This window comes from Cucurbita pepo, chromosome LG07 (genome assembly GCF_002806865.2).
Source record: "Cucurbita pepo subsp. pepo cultivar mu-cu-16 chromosome LG07, ASM280686v2, whole genome shotgun sequence".
Lineage (NCBI taxonomy): Eukaryota > Viridiplantae > Streptophyta > Magnoliopsida > Cucurbitales > Cucurbitaceae > Cucurbita > Cucurbita pepo.
Window position 1 is genome coordinate 7,235,859 of NC_036644.1, and position 22,668 is coordinate 7,258,526.

General features: G+C 35.9%; 3 protein-coding genes across 4 annotated transcripts in view; all 3 read right to left on the minus strand.

The window, feature by feature from the left end:
- Positions 1-1,693: 1,693 nt before the first annotated feature.
- On the minus strand, positions 1,694-10,880 carry LOC111798313 (histone-lysine N-methyltransferase SUVR4-like). Its single transcript, XM_023681374.1, has 10 exons — positions 10,715-10,880; positions 9,658-9,882; positions 9,331-9,586; positions 6,858-7,552; positions 5,906-6,171; positions 5,052-5,118; positions 4,842-4,892; positions 3,704-3,817; positions 2,646-2,738; positions 1,694-1,881 (listed from the first exon to the last, which is right to left on the minus strand). The coding sequence occupies exons 2-8, from the start codon at positions 9,838-9,840 to the stop codon at positions 3,704-3,706; spliced, it is 1,632 nt and encodes a 543-aa protein (XP_023537142.1). The 5' UTR covers positions 9,841-9,882; positions 10,715-10,880; the 3' UTR covers positions 1,694-1,881; positions 2,646-2,738.
- Positions 10,881-12,635: 1,755 nt separating this feature from the next.
- Positions 12,636-15,577, minus strand: LOC111798852 (cysteine-rich repeat secretory protein 3-like). The gene is made up of 2 exons (XM_023682203.1): positions 14,213-15,577; positions 12,636-12,760 (listed from the first exon to the last, which is right to left on the minus strand). The coding sequence occupies exons 1-2, from the start codon at positions 14,982-14,984 to the stop codon at positions 12,636-12,638; spliced, it is 897 nt and encodes a 298-aa protein (XP_023537971.1). The 5' UTR covers positions 14,985-15,577.
- A 1,140-nt stretch (positions 15,578-16,717) lies between these two features.
- The window catches only part of LOC111798314 (protein CHROMATIN REMODELING 20), a 31,078-nt gene continuing 25,127 nt past the window's right edge, over positions 16,718-22,668 (minus strand). For both annotated transcript variants that reach the window (XM_023681375.1, XM_023681377.1), the window contains 6 exons: positions 21,296-21,357; positions 20,904-21,130; positions 19,039-19,242; positions 18,426-18,504; positions 18,069-18,337; positions 16,718-17,482 (listed from right to left, as the gene is read on the minus strand). In XM_023681375.1, coding sequence (XP_023537143.1) covers positions 17,107-17,482; positions 18,069-18,337; positions 18,426-18,504; positions 19,039-19,242; positions 20,904-21,130; positions 21,296-21,357 — 1,217 coding nt within the window. In that variant the 3' untranslated portion in view covers positions 16,718-17,106. The remainder of the gene's footprint in view (positions 17,483-18,068; positions 18,338-18,425; positions 18,505-19,038; positions 19,243-20,903; positions 21,131-21,295; positions 21,358-22,668) is intronic.

Here is a 22,668-nt window from a genome sequence, read left to right on the forward strand (position 1 = left end):
AGGGAAAGTTTGTAATGGCTTACCTTAATGATCAAAATTAAGAGTAAAAAAACTCGTTTCTAGACTCGTGATTCGAATCACCCTACCAGAGAATTGATCAATACCACTTTGATGACTTTAGCATGTAAGTTTTAAACACAAAAATTTGCAAAATGACTTTAGCATGTAAGTTCTAAACACAAGAATTTGCAAAATGAAAAACTTATTATATATATATATATATAATTATAAGTGATTGAAGCTTGTGTAATTTATTGGCTTTCGTATGTGTAATTGGACCGTGATAGTTCACCCCATTCTCCCCTTTTGAGAAGGATTGGCTCTCAAATCCCATTCATCATTCACATCAAAAAGGTCTCAAATCAACAACGTTAAAGAATGCACTAACAACGTATATAAGAACTACTCATCTACTTCCCTTATAGAAGGAGTGAGTTTCATCTCGTAAATTTGTGTTTTCAGCTCTCTATTTGGTCAAGTCTCCATAACGATAGATATATTAATCTGGCTACAAAAGTCATTCATGTATTTAAATACGTATTGCTTTTTATTCCTACATTATAAATTACAACAACCAGCTTAGACAACTACATTAGATCAGATAAGTAATAGAGAAACTCCACGACAACCACATAACGGGCAACGATGAGGGGTGAAGGGCAATCTCAAGTCGACTAAATGATGATGCAAACGTGGAAATGAAGGAGAGTAGAACTGAGAGGGAGTTCTCACATACGAAAAATGCTTTGAATGAGTAAAAATTTAAGAGAATCATAGATATATGAGGATTACATTTAGACCCATGGAGATTATTTGTTTGACTAATTTTAAGATTTATCGAAAGTCCAAATATTAGATTCCAAACACTTCTAAGAACTAAAATGAATGAAATAAATTTCAATTTTCCCGACCCAAATGACTTGCTAATTAAATTGTTCAATAATCAAACTAATAATTGATGTACGATAAGGAAGATAATTATTTTTTTAAGTACACATTTAATAGCCTACAAAATTTATGAACATAGCTCAACTAATTATGATATATATCACTCTAAGGTAGAAAAAAAAAAAAACAATAGAGAAAACTCACTTCCAAAATTAATTTTTAGCGCTAAGTTTTAATATATCTATATCACGCATTTAAATTTAAAAATGATAAAATTCAGTTTTATATCAAATACTAAATGTCAATTAATATTTTGGAATATCACATAAAATTAATGAAATTTAAAAATATAAACAGAAGTATTATTAATATGACTATAAATATTAGAAAAGTTACGATGGATTATTGAAATTAGAACTTAGTTTCTAATCAAGACATTTTTAATCCAATTTGTAAATTTATAACTAATTCTAGAGGAACTCGATTAACCCGCCTAAACGAATTTTCGGCTCGGTTTAGGATCCGGTTCTTTATCTTTCCCCTTGATTTTGATTATTTCGTACATTCCTAATTCCCATCTCAAGTCCTCAGAAATGAGATTTAACTTTCAAAGGGTTGAATCGATCAAATCGACGGTCTAGTTGGTTCGGTCGGCACAATTTCTCAACGTTACGAGAAATTCGACGCAGAATACTTCGAACCGAACCACTTACACCCTCCACTACTATTAGTTACAAAGTTTACTCCCTAAACTGCTATATCTACGAATACTTCGAATCTCTAATTTTTTTATCGAGAATATATCTTTAACTAGCTCAATAGATGAAATTACAAGAAAACGCATTAAAGTGTTTTAAAAGTAGGACGTGAAAGTAAAGAAAAACTGTACAGAGTTGTAGTTGAGAAATAAAATATTGATATACCCATGCTCCTAGAACAGACCTATACAGTAGTTTCTCATTCTTGCTATAGTTGTTGCAGGCCATCCATCACCTAAAACATGTGTAAACAACGAGAACATAATTAGGTGTGTATGATATTGTCCTGAGCATAGCTTTGGGCTTCCCCTAAATTTAATCGTATGATATTGTCCTGAGCATAGCTTTGGGCTTCCCCTAAATTTAGTCGTGCCAATATATTGGTAAATTCTCAAATGTCGAACAAAGGACTCCAAAATAAAAGGAGTCAAGCCTCATCGCAGGCAGTAAAAAATTACTAAGACTCCAAAGAAGTTGAGCATCAATTAAGGGGAGGCGTACTTTGTTCGAGGGGAGGTGTTGGATGATGAAAGTCCCACATCGGCTAATTTAGGGAATGATCATGGTACTCACTTGTAACCATTTTTACCTCTCCATTGGTATGAGGCCTTTTGAGGAAGCCCAAAGCAAAGCCATGAGAGCTTATGTTCAAAGTGGACAATATCATACCATTGTGTAGATCCGTGATTCCTAGTAGTATGACTCCTAAAATTTAAGGGTATAAAATAATTTTTGCTCTAAAATTTTCCAACAATATCAACTATATAATAAATAATAAATATTTTGTTCTTCTGAAAATGGTAATCAAGCCATAAAAAGAAATTACTAGTTAGAAAATTAGTTATGAAAAAGAAAACTTTAAGACAATAGTGCGAGGGAAAAAAGACGAAAAAGAAAAACTGGGAAGCATAACAAGAGATAGAGAAGACATCTCAAAGAAGTAAGAGATATGTATAGGAAAACGTGCAGAAACCAAAAAGTGGATGGATGAACACTAACCTGGGAAAATTTCTGATGAACCAAAAAAGTCATCCAAGATGAAGGATTGATCGCCTTTTTATTCCTCGTTTATTGCTCCACTCAACCTGCAACCTGTTCCCATCAGACTAGTGACAAATAAGTATTGACTGATGTACATCTTTTTCACAAACATCCTATGCATGGGTTAAATAAATTCTCTATATATGACTTAAACAAATTGATGTAATAGATTTTGAGATTCTTTTTTAATCACTCTCTTGTTACTTATTTTAATTATTCTAGGATGGAAATCGTTACTGTGAGATCCCACCTCGGTTGGGAAGGAGAACAAAGTATTCTTTATAAGGGTGTGGAAATCTCTCCCTAGCAGATGCGTTTTAAAAACTTTGAGGGGAAACTCGAAACGGAAAACCCAAAGAGGACAATATATGTTACGGGTGGGCTTGGGCAGTTACAAATGGTATCAGAGTCGGACACCGGGCAATGTGCCAGCGAGGAGGCTGAGGCCTAGAGGGGGGGACACAAGACAGTGTGCCAGTAAGGACGCTAGGCCCCGAAGGGGGTGGATTGGGGGGTCCCACATCGATTGGAGAAGGGAATGAGTGCCAGTGAGGACACTGGGCCCCAAAGGAGGGTGGATTGTGAGATCCCACATCGGTTGGGGAGGAGAACAAAACATCTCCCTAACAGACGCGTTTTAAAAACCTTTTTCGTATTTCAACATGAAAATTACAAAAGTGAGAAAGCACTCACCAAGATTGTCTACCTCAAGACTTTTAAGGAAATGTCAAACTAAGTTCGAATTTCAACATGAAAATTACAGAAGTGAGAAAGCAACTGCCCTTCATAAAATATACCCAAGTTATATGAGAGTAATCATTAGTAAGGGTAATAAAAGATTCAAATCTAGTTTTGGACACAAATACTAGAATGGCTCACTTATCAATCCTACCACTTGGACTATGATGATGGAATTTGACAAATGGACATAAACCAATTTAATGAAAACGAGTTCTAAAACTGAGGACAAAGCTTTCTTAGGATGGAAAGAAATGAATGAATAGAACGCAATGTACCTATAAAAGTGCTTCCTTGTGTTTCTTCTTCGAATCTCGACAAAACCCACTTCCACAACAGCATTCAAATGCCTTCACAGGATGATCTTCATCGTCAAAGTCAATTGCATAGTCCTGTATATTCTCACAAACGTAAAAATTCAAGATCATGTATAATCAGTGGCGCATATGGTAGAATAAAGTACAACTTAAAATATTAGTAAACATGTATCCAGCACTGTGAACGTGTGGCAAACAATTATTAGACACAACTTAAAATATTAATACTTTTTAATTACTTCTGTAAAATGAACTGAAATAGAAATATTAATAATAATTTTTCAGTGTTAAATATATTAAACATATATTTTAGCATATTAAATTTAAATTTCCTTCTCCTATAAAAGTAACATCTTTTCAGAAAAAGTTTAATTTTTACCTCTAATGTTACCTGTGCAAGTTAATTTTAATCTTAAACTATCAATTTCACCAAATGTAAGTCCTAAGCATAACCGTATGGTTGTTAATACCTCCTCAAAACTAAATTTGAAGGTTTCCCATAAATTAACCAATAAATCATTTAAAATTCAATTCACACCATCCCAAGATCATATCAAAGAAATGCTCAAACCCAATCACAAAAATACCAAAGAGCCACAAAATCAAGAAAAAAGAGTTAAAACCTAACAATAAAGTGCCCAAATCCAACTATTTAAAACTTAAAAGCATTCAACACAATAGAGGAATCAATATTTACAAAAATAGCACATCCATACTAGCTCCTAACTAGTCACAATTTCAAGAAAAGGAAATGGACCAAATTTTCAAAAAAGGAAATGGACTTGATTAATTGAGGAATTAATAGAACTACTTATTTTAAGTTAGACATGGATAGTATTAAGCAATTCAAGTTCTAATATATCCCTAGAGTTTTAATGTTGTGTCTAATCAGTCTTTACATTTTGACGAGTGTCTAATAAGTTCAGGACAAATATCACAATATTAAAAGTTTATTAACCTATTGACAATATTGAAATTTAAGGGACCTAATAGATTAAAAAAAAAACGAAAAATAAGGAAAAGTTCAAAAATCAAAATTTTAATTAAACATAAAAATAGATCAGAATAGAGTTTAGTTTTGTTAGTCAAGCATACCTACCCATGTAAGCTCTTCCAAAGCTTTCACTTCCCTGCTGGTAAAAAAAGCAAGCTGCACATACAGGATGCGAAATGAAATTAGACGGATTTCTTTAGCTAAATATAAGATGCTTCCATTTTCCAGTAGAAAGGGCAGAGTAATATTCTTCTGTTTTCCCAAAGACAGCGACATCTGTGTTGTGAACATTTATAAGTTTGTTAAGATTCATACATGATAATAGTGGTGATCGGGGGTTTCGACTTCAACAGGAATGTCGATCAGATTTGCATCAGAGCATCTAAAGAAGAAAAACAAAATACATTCAAGTTAGGGAAGTGGGTTACATGAATTATAAACTAATGTATGTATATATATATTCATATACGGAAAATAATGCCCTGAAAACAAGTTTAATGGAAAAGAAATAATCTCAGTAAAAACAACATTCTTTAATCTCTGGAGTTGCCTAATAATTTATTCCTTTCTTTATTTTACATGAAGTTCAATCGATACTTAGATCAATCACAGATCAACCAACAGATTATCTTGTTTAAGGAAAGGAAGATCGTTGGAATTTGTAATCTTTAAAAGTATACATATTAGTCGTTAATATTTAGTCTTTAGTGTATTTATTTTCTGCTTACGTTGTAGTGAGTCTTTCTTCTATATAAGCATAATATAATAGAATATCAGTATTCTCTCCAATTCAATAAAGATACCAATGAAATACGGAATTTTACCTAGTAGATTCAAATTTTACTTCTTTTTTCTTTTTCTTTTCACGTCTTAGGATTCCTATATTCCTACTTCTATAGTTGCATTAAATAAATTCTTGTATCTCAGACATACATGTAACATATCAGCAGCNAAAAAAAAAAAAAAAAAAAAAAAAAAAAAAAAAAAAAAAAAAAAAAATAGAAGTTATAACTTTAAAGATGCAGTAAAGGGATGAGAGTATTTGAAAAATCCATAACATTATGTGCTAGTTATGCAATGCTTACATATCTCGTGCAGTAAACTTCCATTCTCTCTGTTAAAGGAAATTTAAGCAAAATAAAATAATGTGTATGCAATGCTTACAATACCTGTGGTTGATAAATCTTGCAACATTTCCATAATAAGTTGCATCCAAACAGAGTAACTCGTCATCCTCTAAAACTCCCTCTGAGCCCCAGTCCGCATCAAGAGTTACTGGATATGTATGCCTCTCATTGCCAGTTCTCTGCATATTTCGATCATACAACTCCGTATTCGTCAGTACTTCACCAACGTACTCACAGACAAAAGACCCTTTTGGTAAGTTATTTAGAGTTCTGAGACCCCATCCTTTTCCTTCGCGAGTGAAGAAAACCTGAAACATGGAGGTCAAAGCATGTATCTTAGCTAAAATCAAGTCACAAGAAATCTGGTTTAAGGTTTCCAAGTCAAACAAGTATCCATTTCCTTTATATTGTCATATGCATCATGAAGGTTCTCGAGCCAGTTTAAAAGAAGCGCCAAGGAATACATCAAGAAAAATGCAAAGGCCAAAACTTGAAAAAAGTAATTAAACAACGCAAGAAATAATTAGTTGAACAGCTTCCACGTTCATTTCTCTGTCTTGCTACTCAAATAAATAGATCAAAACCTATCTATTGAAGTTAGAAGCAACCGGACTTTTTTAATTATACTGATAAGATCTTATGAGAATTTTCTGAATTAGTATGGACCAACCGACAAGACCAAATACTCCATGTTAACCAATAGTGAAGTAGTATTGTGAAGGTAGAGTAAAAAGTACTCCACATAAACCCTCTTAAGTTAAGGCTCGAGTTCCTTAAAAAGAGTTGTCTACACTCCTAGGAATTCCCTACCAACCCAATGACATTGGTTTCAGGTACAGGTATTCTTTTGAGATCTTTATGGTAGTACTTTATTGAATGAGGTCAATAATGAACAGGTTAAGTTAATAATATCCAACAACTTCGTGAATTATACAAATTGGAGGAAAACAGTTTCAGAACAAGAACATCATAGGAAGATATAAATAAATCTGACCTGCAATGTGCATGAAATACCTCGTTGCACGACTCGATTTCCACATTGCATGTCACATCCACATTTGCTCCAGCATTCTTTGATAAACTTCCTGAGCAAATGACCCTTGCACCGCTCAGGCTTCCAGTCATTCTTTGACCTCTCGATTGGGCAATCTTCACAATAAAAAAGATGTTCCTTCTTAGGCTCGCATCCCATAGACATACATTGATTCAGAAATTCTTCTTTCAGTAGACCTTCTTGTGTATAAGCAAAATCCCCGCCAGTTTCTCGAGCACAAGCACATGGATAAGATGATGAAAGGCAATCACCTGAGCAACTTGAACAGCATTCGTCCTCTGAAATCCGAGCCATTGAAATGCTGACATTGGCATTTTGAAAAATTATGTTGTTTGGTATGTAATTGAACTTAGGGATAGACTCATTTCCTAATTCATTAACCCAAGATATTTTAACTTTCTCTGCACCCTTTGTCAAGTCATACATATTATACAAAGCATGGCTTTTATTTCTTTTATTATGTTGATCACGAGTAATTGGCCTCACGTGCTCAGAAGAAGTTGAACACTTGCTAATATAACTGCTGCATTGATCTTGAAAAGGTGCAGTACTCAGTGGCCTCGCACACTGAGAAGAACTTGAGCAAATCTGGTAGGAATTGCATTCCATGTTACCATTTGTAAATGCATTCTTATCTGATTCAGCAAAAAGGAAGGGTACCACCAGAGAAGTTAATAACAGATTTAAAAGAAATTTAACTGCACTTCATCTATTAAAATAATCGATTACGAGAAACGATCTGTTACAGATAACACAAAATTTTCACAGAAAATCATGGTTTTCCAGCTGTTTTAGATGATGCGAAGGATAAGTCAGTTTTGCAAAATTTTACTTCTCCAAGGGTAAGGAAGAAGTGTCAAATGACCTAATTGGCTTAAATATCCCTGTTCTAATTCCTATCTACCAAATGAGATGACAAAGACTCAGCAGCACCCGTTTCTGGCTGGGCTGCTTATGAAACTTTTTTTTGAAACAATATGTTTATAACAAAAGAAATGAGCACGAATTGGAGATCATATATACCCCCAATCTCAAAGCCAAAGTAGATTGTCAAAAAAGTTATTCTTTTGGCATTAATAGAAAAAAAATGGTTAATCACAACAGGTTTTAGGCCAAATTCCATCTACAACATAGGCAACATGTTTAATCCATAGCATTCAGATCAATGATTATCTCAGGTTTTGACTTCAAAATCTTCATGGTTCCACTCCAACCAATTTTCCAAGCAAGTAGCCATGATAACTTCCCACCAACTTCACTAATTATAACAATTAATTGAAGGGAAATTATAAAGCAATTAATTAAAGGAAAATTAGAATGAATGGTAAGATTATACGTCATATTTGTAAATTTGTGACATGAAAAAAATCATTTGCAAATATGGAGAATTTTCCCTCATATTCATTGTTGTACTATTTTTGTATCATTGATATGTCTTGTGAGATCCACATCGATTGAAGAGGGGAACAAAACATTCTTTATAAGGGTGTGGAAACCTCTCCCTAGCAGACGCGTTTTAAAAACCTTGAGGGAAAGCCCAAAAAAGACAATATCTGCTAGGTGTGACTTGAGTTGCCAGACACCGAGCGGTGTGCCAGCGAGGACGCTGGGCCTCGAAGGGGGTGGATTGTGAGATCCCACATCGATTGGAGAGAGGAACGAGCCAGCGAGGATGCTAGGCCTGAAGGGGGGGTGGGACGCTGGCACTCGTTCCCCTCTCCAATCGATGTGGGATCTCACAATCCACCCGACGCTGGGCTCTGAAGGGGGATGAATTGTGAGATCGCACGTCGGTTGGAGAGGGGAACAAAACATTCTTTATAAGGGTGTGAAAACTTCTCCCTAGCCGACGCATTCTAAAAATCTTGAGGGGAAGCCCAAAAGAAAAAGTTCAAAGAGGACAAAATCGGCTAGCAGTGAGCTTGGGCTATTACTATAAAGTATAGTAAAATATCATTTATGTGTAAAGCACATCACTAACATAGCCAATATTTAGTATATCACTTATATACCATTTTTGTAGATAAAGTACATCATTGATATACTATTTTTGTATTATTGATAAAATATATCACTAACATGTCAAAGTAGGTCACTGAATCTATGCAAATTACTGACATGTGGGTTTTTTAGTTTTATATTCGTGCCATTTTTGCAAAATGGTTTGTCATGCGGCAAATCTACTATTATTGCAAAAGCCACTTTACACAAAGCCAAACCTTAAAACAGGAAACCTATCAATAAGTTGTGTTAAGCTGACGTATGATTCATCTAAGAGCTCAACCAAGGGTTCATTTTAAACGGAAAACTTGGTATTAACTGTACTGTAATTACGAAAGCAATCAGATAACAAAATGACGTTCCTTAAACAAATATATTGCCATTTTTAATATTCAAAATTATAAATAAATACCTGGATGAATTGCTGAAATGGGTTTCACTGATGACAAATTTTCACTGGGCCTAATGACTATACCATGTTGAGTCGACTTCGTAGTTTCCTGTCCAGCATTTACTTCAGACATTTTATCCTCCCTCACAACTGATCTATGGCTTGAGCTACCAATGGTGGACAAAGCCTGATTCTGTTGTTCTCCTTCACGTGGTCTTTTTAGAGAAATTGGAGACTTTTGGTCATGCATAAGACCGCCTCTCTTTCCTTCTAATTCCTATTCACAACACAATAAAAGATCAGTCTCTGACATAGTTTTCTTAAAAGGAGTAAAGTCTAAATAGAAACCTCATTTTCCTTGTGCTCAAAATATGCATCTACTAAGGTGCGATAATTGTCTTCTTCAATGAGCTTCCAGTTTCCATCATACGTCTTTAGCAGATCCCTCAAAATTGGTTTTACTTGGTCATCAGGAATTCCTATTGATCTTGTTGCACTCAATGCCTTGACAATTTTCTCTTTCGAAGACATTGGAACACCCAAATATTGATGGAATTGGAGGAAACCTGTTTCCTATACTAGAGTAAATTATACGTTGGGCTACATATTAACTAAGTTCATACATAAAATCTAAGCAATCTCGAAATTCATTGGAACAAATTTCAAAATCTCTAAAATATATATGAACAGGATGAAAGAAATCGGAAAAAATGACAAACATGCAGCAAGAATACATTCAAAAAATTAGAAAAAATGTCTAATTTCATGAAATGGGTAAAATATACAGAGGAAACCCTTGCATGTGGATTTTGAAGAAAATAGCTCGTATACCAAGAACACTGTAGAAATGGTTGCAAGCAGAGTATCAAACAAAGATGAACTGAACTATACACTTGGTAAACGTAAACAAAACTCAATGGATCTCCCACCACAATTAAAATTTGTAAACTCATCTCGACAATAGCAGAATTCAAAACACAAGACTCTTCTACTTCATCATCATCATCATCATAGCCACTAGAAAACGCAGCAAATCGATCCTTCATAGACATAGAAACGAAAAGGAGAAACACAACAATGCATTTGTTCATATTTCTCCCTAGATTCCGCAAAAATCGATTTTAAACAGCCAATGAAAAAGAAAACATTCAAGAAAAAGCAAAAACTTCAACGGCCAGACTGCGGTTCACCATTACCAATACAAGAACAAACAGAAAGAAAACGAACAACACCAACACAGTAGGTAGCAGCGGTCTTTCCAAAACTTTCAAACGTACAAAACAAACACTCTCAGCATCCAAACAAGACGAAAAGACTCAAAACACAAAGCAAAGAGCATAAAGAAAATGAAAAACAGAGAAAACAAGAGCACATGCAAAAGAAAAACTCCAAAAACGAGCGTTACCACTCCTTTCAAAGCTTCAACAATCACAGAGTTCAAAAAAGCTCTCCAAAAACCGCAATGGCGTAGTACGCAAGTTTTCAGTAGCGAATGAAGTCGAAAATCCAGGAGTGAAGAAACGAAGCCACCATTGATTGAGAACTTCAAGGAGAGAAGAATCTGGTATGGTTTTGAGAGATTGAGTGTTCGGGTAGTGGGAAGATGAGGAAGAATGACGAACGGGTTACAGGTACTCTGCGAGCCAAGTCTGGACTGATTTTCCAGAGAGAATCATGTGTGGGGTCGAGTTCGTTACTCCATTCCTCTGCTACGCGCTACACACAAAATCCATGCACCTTATACGTGTCACAATCTTATTGGCTTGTACGATTTTACCAATTTTTTTAATTATCAAATTCGACCTAAAATACTATTATTAATAATAATTCCGTGTTAACTTTTAATTAACATAATAATAATAATAATAATAATAATAATAATAATCCATAATAAAAATATTATTTTAATTGATCATAGTGTTATTTATTTTAATAATTGATTTATTGTTAAAAATAATAAATAATTACATCAAATAAAATATATTAAATAATTTTTTTTATTGAAAGAACATATATTAAGTATTATCTAGCATAAATATTCCACTCCAACAAAATCATTAATAAATTAAATGGGAATTTTTAATTTTATATATGTCTTTATTTTTATAATAACGAAAAAATATTAGGAAAATGGTAAAATAAAATTAGAAACACGTGAGTCGAGATAAACTAGAGGATGTAAAGTAATCAATGAAAAGATTGTGGTACGAGATTGACGAGATTTTAGGAGAGGAATGTGATTCCTCTTCGATGGAGCCGGAATCTCAAATTAGTGGTGGGTCCTATAGGTTAATTTAATCTGTGAATTTTAGTAAACACGTTGATCGAAATAAACGAAATAAAAATTTTATTCTTATTCATTCTATTAGAGTCGTTTGTTTGTTTGTTTGTTTTTAAGATATCTAAGAATAAAATATCTGTAAATGTGATGACGGTTTGATGTTGCATGGTTTTATCTTATAGGGGTCTATTTTCTCGGACGTTACTCAGCTTGACCTATTTGACTCAGTGGTTAGAGTATCGCTTTCATATGGTGAGAGTCATTGGTTCAAATCTAATAGTAGGTAAAAATAGTCCCGGAGTTCAAATCTAATAGTAGGTAAAAATGGTCTCGGAGCTTTATCGTTCAAACAAGACGTATAAGAATTCTTGGACTGGCCTCAATACCACTCTCACGAACCCATCAATGTGTAAGGATTCTTAATATATTTTAGGTTTTGCCCATGAACCTGAATCGAACCGATTCAGTTCGGGTTTCAAAAAATGAACAAAACCCTATTCGAAATGCTAATCCAATCCAACCCAACCCAACCCTTGGGTTGATCCGAGTTGTTGGGTTGAATGTACACCCATATTGAACTATAAAGGCTATTTATTAGTAGGATAGGTGAATGAAAGAGTTCGGGAGGGAGAATGAATCTATCTTGAGTTTCGGCTTTGTTTATAGTTCGTTCAAGAAGGATTGAAGGAGACAAGTCTATTTACCCCTTGTGTTTGAGTTCAAGAACAGATTCGAGAACCTATTTACCTCGTGAAAGAAGGTTCAGGTTCAGACAGGAGAAAGAAGGGTAAAACCGGCCGAAACTCCAACTTTGCCAGCATGACAGCAAGCACAAACTGACAGCAAGGAGTCAACCGAATGACCAAAGCATCGGTTGCTTCCACTTGTGGCCTTCTTCGACCTTAAGGAACCCCTCTCTCTTCTTCTCTTCGTGTATGTGGGCTGTCTGCCCCGTCCCGAATAGGCGAACAGGAACGAGCAAAGGCACGAGAGAGAGAGAGAGAGAGAGAGGAGAATAATAAACTTAATTATAAATATTTATAAATTAATCATCATCTTTTTTTCCACAAGACTTGAAAAACATGAGGAGAATAAGGGCTAATCCAATGGATGCCAAGCCACCCAACACAATAGCTGCTACCCTCCCACTTGAACCATTCTTCTTGTAACCTTCAAACAAACAAGAGATAATATTATATAATTATTTTTCATTTTCCAATAATATTTTTAATTAATATTCTTCATATATATATATATATATATATATATATATATTAACCCAACAGATTTGGCGATTGTGCAGCACTCATTCCCAGCACTGAGTGAGTCAAGCCAACTTCGGACCCCTCTATCCGAAAAGTTATCAAAACTCTCTTTACAAAACCTCTCTCCCCGGCTTTCTAAAATCTTCTGTTCAAATCGAGGCCCGAGGTTTGAATACATGTTGCTCGACCGTAGGCAACGTGATTCGAAGTAGGCTTGACTCACTCAGTGCTAGGAGTGAGTGACGCACAATCGCCAAATTTGTTGCCAAGAAACAGCGATTGTGACAGTAACAGAATGCATAGGTTGTGTTGTCAACTTATTTGAATTAGGTTGAGTTCAGATAAATGACAATTTTATAGGTTGGATTAGTTCATGAATTATCTTTAAATTAGTTTGGCTAAGATCGAGAAACTCGAATGTATTGGTAATTTTTTCATTTTTCATTTGTTTATGATACAGTTATATATTAAAACGATTACCGAGATGGGGATAGAGATGCAAATGACTTTTCCGTTCTTGTAATTTTTTTTAGGGAATGTACGGGATAAAAAATTGAATATTTGAAATAGGGATTTATCACATAACGTGGTAGGAACATGGACAAGGATGTGGAACGTGTAGGATAAAAAAAAGAATGTTTTGAAATAGGGATGTTCACCGAACGTGGTAAGAATAGGGACGGGATGGAGAGCTTATGGGATTAAAAAAATGAATGCTCTGAAATAGGGATGTTCATGTGACGTGGTAGGAACAAGGACGAGAATGACTTTTCTATCCTTGCGAAAATCTATTTAGGAAATTTACGGGATCGAAATGAATGTTTGAAATAGGGATGTTCTCCAGACGTGGTAGGAATAGAGACGAGGACATGGAACTTGCCGGAAAAAGATGATGGGATGGGAAACGTACGGGATAAAACAATGAATACTTTGAAATAAGAATGTTCACAAAACGTGGTAAGAACATGGACGGGATGGGTATAACTTACGGGGTTACAAAAATGAATGCTTTAAAATAAGGATGTTCACAGAACTAGGTAGGAATAGGGACGGAGATGGAAAACTTACAGGATTAAAAATGATGAATGTTTTGAAATAAACACGTTCACGGGACGTGGTAGGAACAGGAACGAGGATGAGGAACTTATGAGATAAAAAAAATGAATGCTTTGAAATAAGAACGTTCACAGGACGTGATAGGAACACAAACGAAAATGACTTTTCTATCCTTACGAAATTCTATTTAAGAAATTTACGGGATCGAAAAATGAATGTTTGGAAGTAGGGATGTTCACACGACGCAGTAGGAACAGGGACGATAATGTCTTTTCCATATGTTTGAAAGAGGGAAAATTACCTGATGGGTATGTATAGGTAGTATAGCTGAGATAGCATCCATTCAAATAAACATCAGCAGACAGCGCACCGCCGCAGTCCTCCTGCGCAACCTCCGCAGCACGGCCGACACACTCCGCGCAATCGCACCCAAACAGCGCCCTCTCACACTGCGCCACCGCCCTCACACCCTCATTCCGCGCCTCCCAAAACCCATTTCCACTCCTCACAATCCCCTCCTCCACCGCCCACAGCGCCCCATTTCTCGCGCCGGTCCCTTCATCATAAGCATAGCCCTTAATTTGTCCACACTCCTTATGCACCAACTCCCAATTCTTCACTTCCTCTTCAACCTCCCCGTCCGTCTCGTACCGCATGTAACACCCCCTCAGCTGCACGCGCGCGTTTCTAGCTCCTGCACACAACCTGTTCGACAAAATGCCTAGCTGAGTTACGCAGGTTTGGCAGGCGGTGGAACTCATGTCGCCTCTGCATTGGTACTCGCCGGAGATGGGGATGCCGTTTAGGGCGGTGATTTGTGTGTGGAAGGTGGAGTTTGTGGAGTGTGTGATGAGGGATTTGAAGAGGGATGAGAGGGCTTCGGACGTTGATGTTGATGTGGGTGTTTGGCTGTTGGTGCAGTGGTGGTATATTAAGGCTGTGTGGTCTGATTCAGAGTGGCAATGTAGAAAGAGGAGGAGGAAGAAGAAATGTGCAGTTTTGCTGATGGGTTTCATTGATTTTGAGGTGCGTTTCATTGATCTTGTGTTAACTTCGCTCTGGTTCTGGTGCATCTGTTCTAAAGCCTGCTAATGGTAGATGAATTGTACAGAAAACTTTAGAAGGCTTAGCACTTACCTTTAAATCATCATATATTCAAAGGAAGGAGATGAATATTGTAATTCATCTTTCCATTTCGGGTTATCCTCAAAGTCTTTAAAATGTGTCCGGTAGGTATAGATTTCTGCATTCTTGTACAAGAATGATTAGTATCCACCTTCGAGACCTAGTGTCTTCGCTGACACTTGTTTCTTTCTCCAATTGATGGTGAGACCTCCAAATCCACTCCTTCGGAAGTCAACGTCTTGTTGGCATACTGCTTCGTGTCCACCTTCCTTTGGGTTTTCCCTCTAAAGTTTTTATAACACATCTGGTAGTGAGAGGTTTCACACCCTTACAAAGAATGCTTCGTTTCCCAACCGACGGGAATTCACAAATATGGAATCAACATATATTTTACTTATTTATTTTTGTTTGTGAATGTTTGAGGTAGTTTGCATGCACTTCGACCTATTTGATAAAGTTCTCTCGTCCCTAATATATTAGATGGTAAAATTTTGATATACAAGTTCATTATTTATTTATTTATGAAGTTTTCTTATCCGAGACTCGTTTTTTCGTCTTCAGAATATTGGATTGTATTGAGTTTCCTGCCTACCTTCATCCAATTTGGAGCTAACATTGTACTTTATTTTTTGGGGTTAAAATCTAAAATACTAAAGTTGGTCATCTAATATGCTGCTAATGGCTGTAATAAATTACTAAATTTTGACATATNAAAAAAAAAAAAAAAAAAAAAAAAAAGGTCAAAAGTCATATATTTATATGATATTTTGACTAAACATAAACTTTATTATTATGATTATTATTTTGGTCTAATTCTTTTTGAAGTTTTAATTTTCATTTTATTAATTGTTTTTTTTTTTCAATTAAGTCTCTATTATCATAAAATGCTAAAAATAACGGAAGTGATGATTTAATGTTAAAATACATTCTATTGATTGAGTTAAAAATTTACTCATTTTTATAGGGTTCAACATGTAGTAAATTTATTCAAAATTGTTTATATATTATCATTTTTTAAATAAAAAATTGGTGTTGGACGAAGAAAAAACCTAAGTTCGAAAATATTTGATAGCACACAACATGTGTTATTTCTAGACCATAATTTTTGTTAATTTTGTTTATTGTATAGAAATCGAGCAATTGGAGCAAAACATATCTTTTTAGAAAAATGTCGGTGAAAAAGGAATTTGACGTAGCCAAGAGAAGGAAGAATTAATGTAAAAAAATCGAGATGCTCTAAAATGCATAAACCGAGACGTTATCATTTTTTACGCATCTTTGACAACTTAAATACTTCTAACAAAATGGTTTATGGGAATAAAAGTTGTGAGCGAGATTAGAGGAGACTTGTTGAAGAAAGGGTAAGAATGTTTGCTTAATCCACCACACTTAAATGGTGTGAAAATTATGTAATTATAATCAAATAAATTACAATGATATAGAAAGAGTAATAAATGGAAAGATACACACGGAAGACAAATATCTAGATATTTATCTTATAATAAAATATCAAATATGATATACATGATAAACCAAATAACAACCAAGTCAGACAAAGGAAGGAGAATTAGAATTTCTTAGAATTTCAAATTATGATAGCCATTCGTACTTTTCTAGTCATTTTTCAATTTTAGGGTAAAAATTTAAGCATCTTCAATAAATTCAGTAGGATCAGGTCAAATAACGAACGGCAAACTCCTATCTTCCTTTCATTACAGTACTTCTGAACAAGTCAACGATTCCCCCTAAAATTTATAGGTTTGAGAGCAATGAACCTAAATGCAACAAGAACTTGCTGCTATTCCATTCCACTTATAGTCGGTGATCATAAAAAAACAGATCTATACAGACCTAATTTCAACTAAACAATATGAATATTACCTTTTCCTCTAAGAACTTCATCCCCCAACTAAAAACAAGAAAAGAAAAGGCAATAATAAATGAGGGTAAGGTTGGGGCTTCATATTCCAAAAAGAAATTGCTGTGTTCAGTTAGAAGAGTTGGACTTACTTAAAGAAGCTTTTTAATAGCTGAGCATAAAATAGATGAAATGGTGGAAGAAGCTGTTCTTCACTTCTTGCTATCTTTGTTGAGCTCTTCCCAGCTTATCTCTTGTGCACATTCCCCACATATTGTACTACAACCAACCTTTATTCCCTGGCTTCTGAGTGTCAGCAAGTGAGAAAGATTTGTGCATTTACGAGTAACGAATCGGTTCCTTGCCCTTGATTGTGCCAGATCGATGGTCTCGGGTGCTGGACCTGCGACGATCGATGTGGTTAGCTTTTGCTCGGCTGTAGTGTCGCCTGGTGAAACTTTTTGGACTTCTTCCCATTCTAATGATTTTCTGTACACTTCCCATGCCATGTCTTGCTCCTCCTTAGATAGTTTTTCCTCTTCATTTTCTTGGAGTAGTTTTTCGTGCTCATGGTAATTGGCAACCCACCTGAACAAAGAGAGGGTATCAGTACTATATCCAACACCCAAACCAGGAAAGCAAAAGTTAAAAAGAATGTAATATCCTATTTTCAATACTCTTGTCTTGCGTAATATCCCAAGCCCACCGCTAGTAGATATTGTCCGCTTTGGCTTGTTATGTATCGTCGTCAGCCTCATGGTTTTTTAAAATGCGTCTACTAGGAAGAGGTTTCCACACCCTTATAAGAAATGCTTCATTCCCCTCTTCAACCGATGTAGGATCTTACAATCCACCCCCTTGGAGGCCAACGTTCTCGCTAGCACACCACCTGATGTTTGGCTCTGATACCATTTTGTAACAGCTCAAGCCCACTACTAGCAGATATTGTCTGCTTTGGCCTGTTACGTATCACTATAAACCTCACGGTTTTTAAAATACGTCTACTAGGGAGAAGCTTCCACAAAAGTGGATCATTCTTCCTTTCACCTTCGTCAAACTTTGTGATTCAAATTTTCTCCATGAAGTCCTTAAAAACAAAGGGAGCACTTTTCTAATGTTCTAATTGCATACTAGTTTTATATCTAGAGATGATAAATACGTTTAAAGAATCTACCTTGGATGGTGTTTGCCAAGTAAAGTTTCCATCAACTTATCAGATGAGCAACTTCCATGTGAAAGAGGCCCTTTCTGCTTCAGCACATTGCCGTGATTCCCAGTCATAGTCTGGTGAGATTCATGTCCATTTCCTAGGTCCAACTCAGTGGCACCCTCAGGATTCTCATCATCACCAAATTCAAAAAGATGCAACATTTCTTCCCGAGAAATCGTTCGGTATACCTGTTGGCGATCAACAACTCTTGCAGCCAGTCCCTCCTTTGTTACCTATCAAATTTACGTCTCGTAAAATATAAGCACCTAAAAAAATTCCCTCGTCTATAATGGTAAAATGTAAGGAAATGTTTTACCATACCTGACGCTTGTAAATTTTTTCTTCCATTGTTCCATGCGCCAAAAATCGGTAAGCAAACACGGGTTTCGTTTGGCCATATCTGTAAGGTTAAAAGATAACGTTATGAAAAAGAAATAATTTTTTTGGTGTTCACTGTCAAATGTAGCTTCCAAGTTAGGGCTGGCTCTTGTTAAAAAACGGAGAATGAAAAAGAAATATCAAAATGGGTCTCCCAATTCGGGAAGGGTTGGTCCAACCAAGAAAGGCATGGGAGTGGGTATTGCTTGGGCTGAGTTAAGTAAAGACTGGCTACCTAGTGATTTACAACCACCCTCACAGCACACTTTCTATATATCTTTCTCCTCCCCCTCTTTCTTACAACTAGTTGCTGCATGCTATCGAATCTCGAGCAATGGGAGGTTACTATTTTGAATCCACACTCTCATTATATTACAGTCTTTTTTTTAATGTCAAAAAGGTCTTTTGGGCAATGAGTTTCTAATGTATTGAGCATATCCGTTCTTCATTTATATAGATTCTTTTTGTACTAGCTTATTCCGTGCATGGCCACTGAATTTCCAGAGCCATTTATTATTGTGTAATAACTGGAAAAAGAATGAGAAAACTAAACTACCTCCAAGCTCGATAAATAGCCTGAAGATCATAAGTTGGATTCCAAGAGCCATCGACTATGATGACGCGGTTAGCAGAATGAAGGTTGATACCCAATGATCCAGCTCTAGTTGATATCAGGGTACATTTTACCCTCTTATTTAGAGACTCATTAAACCTCTCAACAATCCTCTGTCTTTCAGAACTCTCTGTTCTTCCATCTAGCCTGTAAAGAAAGAAGTACTGAATGAAAATAACAAACAATAACAAAAAGTTAAGGATAGAAACTTTAAAAGGGAGTAAAATTACAAAACAGCATAAAAAGTGGCAAGAAATAAAAATTATTCAAAGATAGCTCTTTAATCCAAGCGTAACTCGAGAGAGAGCCAAAAACTTAAAAGCTTCCATTCTTTAATTTTAGAGAAGCACATTCATACACACTTGGACTTAGTATGAGAATATAATACAACAACCCACCACTACAGGTCCCCCATGAAAATCAAGGTATGAATCCCATGAATTCATACAAAACACCTCACCGTTTGGACCTAAGGTCTCTCCTTCGGCATCAAGATCTCATAATTTTCATGGATCCACTCTATTGATTAACCTCTCCCTCTCCCCGAAAACCCCGTTTCCTTCCATTGGAGCAAAGCAGTTGCAGAGATGAAAAAAAAAAAAACATGTTTAGGTACATTGAAGAAACTAAAGGGATCATGAACATGGTAGGGGCACTGACAAAGTATTACGTAATAGGTTGTTGCAATCAGCAGGAGCCAAGTAGTTGTTAAAATCAAACATGTAATAGCCATTCAAAACCGTCTACATTGGATGTTGATATCCTAATTTGGCTTTGTTTAGATATCAATGCATGGAAACAGTCAATTCCTTCAACTATTTAAGTTAGAGAAGGAAATCAATCTTTATAAAACTCTCAAACAGAGAGAGAAAGATGCGCTGCAAGCAACGGGACTGGTCTATGGTATAATTTTCAATTCAGAGATGCAATGTGTGGGCAATTTGAAAGATCACCCAGCTCTCCATTATAAAAATTCCTACTTAGATTTTTTATCTATCCCTCTCTCCTAACCCTTAAGGTGAAGTAGCATGTACAAACAGACGAGCCCAACTAACACAGGGGCCCCACTCTCATCATGAAACAACCATCACCTGAGTATCTCCTAAACATTCTAATGACCTGATTCACATAATTACTAATTTTATTTACTGTTTCTTTCGTTTCCTCTGCTATAGAATTAAATCTGGGGTCTATCACATGGTTGACAGCCCCAAATAGAAACTCTAAACCGGTGGGGGATATCAGGCCAGCAAAGATCACTTTTTTCTTTTCTTTTTGTGGGTGTGAGATCCCACATTGGTTGGGGAGGAGAACGAAACACCCTTTACAAGGGTGTGGAAACCTTTCCCAAGAAGACACGTTTTAAAAACCTTGAGAGAAAGCCCGAAAGGGAAAACCCAAAGAGGACAATATCTGCTAGCGGTGGGCCTAGGCTGTTACAAATGGTATCAGAGCCAGATACCGGGCGATGTGCCAGCGAGGACGCTGTGTCCCGAAGGGAGGTGGATTTGGTGGGGGTCCCACATCGATTGGAGAAGGGAACGAGTGCCAATGAGGACGCTGGGCCTTGAAGGAGAGTGGATTGTGAGATCCCACATCGGTTGGGGAGGAGAACGAAACACCCTTTATAAGGGTGTGGAAACCTTTCCCTCACAGACGCGTTTTAAGAATCTTGAGGGAAAGTCCAAAGAGGACAATATCTGTTAGCGGTGGGCCTGGGCCGTTACTGTGGGGTAGATAAATCAAGAAATTCCTACAATGTTACAGCAGAAAGTGAGTCAATCATAATACTTCGCAGTATTGCATACCTATACCAATCTTTACCCTTCTTCCAGAATTTTCCTCTCTTCCCTCGTCTGGGCAATCTTGAAAGATAGAATTCAATTAGGTCAAGCGTAGGAATGCTCTGGCTGAATACTAACGCCTTATCCCCCAATTCAGAGCACATAGTTAAGATCTCTACTAGCAAAACCATTTTTCCACTGTAATCCAGCTCCTTGTAACTACTTGCGTGAAGCAGACCACTCCACCAATCCTACAAGAAATAAAAGGGCATTGCTGATGATAAGTACTTAAAATGCTTATGCAAGACTATAATGTTTTAGTCAGACTAATCTACACATCAAGACACCAATATTGTAATTCATCATATTAACAAGTTGCAAATATGAATAGCATGATAGTAAATAATAACTCATACCTTAACGAAAAAGCCACCAGCATATTTATCCTGATGATTCCCATTGGCATTGGCTGGCTTCTCTGTTAAGCAAAGAAATATCCAAACAATTATTTAACACTTAAAGCACGGCAAAGATTAATGAAATAAGGGTTAAAAAAACAAAAATGTTCACAAGAGAGATAGAATGTGAAAGAAAAATGGGAAAAAAAGGTTAATATCACTAAGTTTCAAAGAGGGCATTTATTTATTTAAATTATTTATACCTGCTACAATGATGGACCAATTCTACTCAAAATAGCCCATCGAATGAGTAAATATTCTATTGTGTTTCTTAAGTTTCAGCTTTTCATTGAAGAAATAACAAGTGACTAATACTTAAACGATACAAACTCTACAAGGGGTGAAACAAATGCAAAAAAAGAAAGAAAAAAAAAATTACAAGGGAGAAAAATAAAAGCATTCCAATATTAGATCTCTATCCTATAAAACCCGTCAAAATGATTTGAAAAGAAAACAAGGAATAGGCCTTCAAACGAGAAGATTCAAAGCAATCAATTCATAAGAGATGCTTGCTTTGGAAGATCTTCGGTTCCATTCCAACTAAAAGTCTAATGAGAGAGCTTTAACTGCGCAAGCCCATAAATAGTTTGCCATAGGAGCTAAAGGACCAATGAGCAGCTGGAGAACATTTTCCTTGAAGATGTTGGTGAAAACCCACCGGTTTGTAAAAAAAAGAAAATAACTTGTACCAACAAGGAAAAGAATATGGGCAACCAAAAAAAACTTGATTGAGTACATCCCCATCCGAACAGCAAAGAGAACAGACCAAAGGCATGTGATAGTTGGATGGAAGCTTTCTTTGAAGAACATCTAAAGTATTGAGGTTACTCTTGAAGGAATGACTTTAATTTAAGGAATATTTGTGTAATCTTTTTTAAATAAGGAAAATAATGTTATCTAGCATCTAGGGATTTCACTAGATTTAATTTTACCTAGTATCTAAGAATATTTTTAGCCTTCTGTATTATAAAAGGAACATGCTTCTACTTGCAGTTGTTACCCTTTAGCATAATCCATAAGAGAATACTAATTCTCATAGAGCAATTGGACCTCCATAATGCGACAGAAATCTCCTTTTTCAAAGAGGAAAAGGTTGCCAAATACCTAGAAAGAGATTTCATTGTGAAAAGGCCTGAAGAATCTAGAGACCAACTTCTTGTATCTTCATTTAGCCAACCTTTACACTAGAAAGGCTATCCAATAGAATAGGCAAATCAACAATTTCATAACCCTTTAGTAATCTTTAAAAAATAATATTCCATAAGAGAAGAGAGGCATCCCAAAAATCTGAGGCCAAACCAATAGGAGAAGAGGAGACACCAAACAATGAG

Coding starts and splice junctions, on each gene's coding strand:
- LOC111798313 (XM_023681374.1), bottom strand. CDS start 9,840: ATGTCTTCGAAAGAGAAAATTGTCAAGGCATTGAGTGCAACAAGATCA. Junction 6,172..6,857: donor GTATTTCATGCACATTGCAG/GTCAGATTTATT, acceptor TCCATGTTTCAG/GTTTTCTTCACTCGCGAAGG. Junction 3,818..4,841: donor CTTTGGAAGAGCTTACATGG/GTAGGTATGCTT, acceptor GAGAATATACAG/GACTATGCAATTGACTTTGA.
- LOC111798852 (XM_023682203.1), bottom strand. CDS start 14,984: ATGCACCAGAACCAGAGCGAAGTTAACACAAGATCAATGAAACGCACC. Junction 12,761..14,212: donor TACCTATACATACCCATCAG/GTAATTTTCCCT, acceptor GTTTGTTTGAAG/GTTACAAGAAGAATGGTTCA.